This window comes from Triticum aestivum, chromosome 1D (assembly GCF_018294505.1).
Source record: "Triticum aestivum cultivar Chinese Spring chromosome 1D, IWGSC CS RefSeq v2.1, whole genome shotgun sequence".
Lineage (NCBI taxonomy): Eukaryota > Viridiplantae > Streptophyta > Magnoliopsida > Poales > Poaceae > Triticum > Triticum aestivum.
In genome coordinates this window covers 452966588-452970014 of record NC_057796.1, presented here as the reverse complement: position 1 = coordinate 452970014, position 3427 = coordinate 452966588, and the positions used below count along the sequence as shown (strand labels likewise).

General features: G+C 58.9%; 1 protein-coding gene across 1 annotated transcript; it reads left to right on the top strand.

Annotated features, from left to right (window-relative positions):
• Window positions 1–311: 311 nt before the first annotated feature.
• LOC123174690 (mitogen-activated protein kinase kinase kinase 17) lies at window positions 312–1795 on the top strand (the record flags this gene model as incomplete). Its single annotated transcript, XM_044590075.1, is given in 1 exon segment — window positions 312–1795. A coding segment is annotated over 1 exon segment (1385 nt), but the record flags the coding sequence as incomplete, so codon positions are not given.
• Window positions 1796–3427: the final 1632 nt, after the last annotated feature.

Genomic DNA, 3427 nt, shown 5'->3' with positions numbered 1-3427 from the left:
AAGGGCCCCTCCCTTCCCATTTGACTCTTTGACCCCGTTTTCCACTCGCGCTGCCGGCCGTTCCACGTGGCCGGTCAGCACATTCCCTTAGGTGGGACCCACCACGAGAGGCCCACAGGTCAGGCCCCGCCCCTCCCGGCACGAGGAAAACCCCGGCCCCGCGCGCCATGGCGAAATCCTCACGTGCTTTTCCCGCCATCGGCACCCAGCCCCGCACGCAAGATCTCGCGCCGAACTTGGCATTGGCACTCCCCCGCGCGCCATAAATACAAATCCTCCACCCCCCATCCCGCAACAACAACACATTCGTATCCAGGCATCGATCAGCGCGCGCGCGCGCACAGACTTCGATAATCATCGTCGGCTTCCGAGCGAGACCGGTCCAATCTTCCAAGAAAACGCCGGAGGGGATGAGGGAGGAGGGGCTGCGGATGGCGGAGGACGCGCCGGGCACCACCGGCCGGCCGCGGCGGCTGACGCGCGTCCGCACGCTCGGCCGGGGCGCGTCCGGCGCCGTCGTGTCGCTCTTCGCGGCCGGCGACGGCGACGGCGACGAGCTGCTCGCGGTCAAGTCGGCCGGGGCCGCCGACGCGCAGGCGCTGCTGCGGCGGGAGGGCGGCATCCTGGCCTCGCTCTGCTCCCCGTACGTGCTCCCCTGCCTCGGCTCTCGGTCCAAGGCCGGCGGGGAGTACCAGCTCTTCCTCGAGTTCGCGCCTGGCGGCTCGCTCGCCGACGAGGTGGAGCGGAACGGCGGCTGCCTCGAGGAAGGCGCCGTCCGCGCCTACGCGGCCGACGTGGCCAGGGGCCTCGCGTACCTGCACGGGGAGTCCATGGTCCACGGCGACGTCAAGGGCCGGAACGTGGTGATCGGCGCCGACGGCTGGGCCAAGCTCGCGGACTTTGGGTGCGCCCGGAGCGTGGGCTCGGCGGGGCCGATTGGGGGCACCCCGGCGTTCATGGCGCCGGAGGTGGCGCGGGGGGAGGAGCAGGGCCCGGCCGCCGACGTCTGGGCCCTGGGCTGCACCGTCATCGAGATGGCCACCGGCCGCGCCCCCTGGAGCCACATGGACGACGTGGTCGCGGCGGTGCGCCTGATCGGGTACACGGACGCCGTGCCGGAGGCGCCCGAGCGGCTGTCGTCGGAGGCCAAGGATTTCCTTGACAAGTGCCTCAGGCGGTGCGCCGGCGAGCGGTGGACGGCAGAGCAGCTGCTGGAGCACCCGTTCTTGGCGTTCGCCGGCTGTGGCGCCGACGTCGAGTCGGCGGAGCTGAAGGGCAAGTGGGTTTCCCCCAAGAGCACATTGGACGCCGCAATGTGGGAATCCGACGCCGACGAGGATGAGAACGTGCCCGATGATGACACGGCCGAGAGGATGAGGGCATTGGCGGCCTTCTGCTCGGTCTTGCCGGACTGGGAGTCCGACGACGGCTGGATCGATGTATTGAGCTGCCAATCTGAGACGCCGGCCGAGCAGTCCTGCAGTGAAGTTCCCGATTCGCCGGCGACCGCGCCGGCTGAGGAGGCGAGGTCCAATGTATATATTTGGGATGATGAAAGAGTAGAAGCAGAATTAGGAGTAGAAGAAGCTGGAGTCGTTGGTGCTGCCGTGCCGGTGGCCGCGGCGCCGTGGGAAGAGACGGCGTACGATTACGACGAAGGCTTCCGGGACGAAGGATCGTCGTTACTACTGGAAGCAGAGTTTGACGCCGAGGCTTTCGACGCCGGCGGCGAGCTCGTTGTACATAATGTAGGAGTAGCCGATGAAGATTTAGTAAATCAGCAGCAGCAGGAGGGGGAAAATGTACATTCGCCGGATTCGATCGCTAGCGATCCGGCTGTAGTTAGTGTTGATAGCTGTGACAAAGAAATACTACCAGTAAAGTCGTTGAAGATGCCAAATTTGCTCTATTTCTCGCTTCACTTTCCTCTGTTCCTTTCGCATTTTTACACGATGTCAGATCAGATCATAACGTACATCACAAGATCGCCTGAGCTATCACGGCGTCGAGCAGATGAGCAGAACGTACCACAAACTCCATCACTGGAAATGCACCTGCCTTCTTCCAGCAACTGTTGGAGTTGAAAGTTGAAACCAATGTGCTGGTCGATCAACCGGAACGAACGCATGAAAACGACGGCGTCTCATCCGTTTCCACTGCCGACAACTCAGAAACCCAATTCAACCACACCCCATCTACCCGATCCCGATGGATGGATCGTGCACGCGTTCCTCAAACTGGAAGCAACGGCGAGCGAAAAAAGGGCCCGTAATCCCGTGGCGACCCTTGGCAATTGCTGACAAATGTGGCAAGCAGCTGGGCAGAGGCACCTACGTGCGTGCTCTGCAACCTCCGATCAGCTCCGTTGCACTGCAGAAACAGCTGGTCTGGCCAGCTTTCGTGGGCCGATCGTCCAAGTGGCAGGCAGGGGCGACTGTGCAGTTGGGCGGCCGCGCACGCCGTCCGGCAGCTCATAAGCTGGCCAAGGTTGTTGGCAGGAAAGCACCATCGGTTGGGCGCACGGTGCAGTTGGTTATTATCCATGACGCTCGTCCAAATCCGCCGGGTTACATCAGCGCCGGGATAGATAGACACACACACACACACACTGGATATTCGCCTAGATATTAGTTGCATATCCGGCTCTGGGAAGTTTCTACAGGGATGCAGGTTTGGGCGGAAGGTTCAGCTGCGTGCATGCTGGAATAATGTGGGCGCCTAACTAACTGAATATTGCGTCAGGCAGGGCAACGGCAGCCGGAGCGTGCCACTGCACAAATCGCTCTTCCGTTTGGTTTGACCGGTGAGTGAAGTCTGAAATGAACCCTGAGGTTGTAGAGGCCGACTGGAATAAGCAAGATTTTACTCATATAGGGTTTGGATTGACCGGGATATGTAAATGCAGGGTACCAACTTCAAGAATTTGGAGATGAGGGTTTGTTCATGTCGGCACCTACAACCTCAGGGTTTATTTCAGACTTTACTCTTGACCGGTTGAGTTAGCTCTGGTATGATGTTTGTTCGGTAAGATGTACAGGTAAGATATTATCTGCAAAATATCTAGTGGTGTGTGTGTGCGCGCGCTGTGGTGGGGGGGTCTACTTCAACTATGTGTTCTAAATTTGCCTCTCTAAACATCATTCCAGGACTCTCTACATCGGTGATATTTTTCTTGTGTGTCATGAGATGGTTGGTGCGGATATGACCATTGATGCAGTTTGCAGGCGGTGGATTTGATCGCTCTATTTTTTCTCATCGCCTACACATAGCTTTAGTCTTATATGAATTTGCTATTTGCTAGCGTGTTCTTATGTGCGTGCGTAAGTGTTAGCTATGTGCGTCCTAATTATGCAGAAGCTGGGCGTGTTCATTGTGTTTGTATTCTCTTGATGCTTCATTTTAAGCCAATAAAATTCACTCTTTGTCG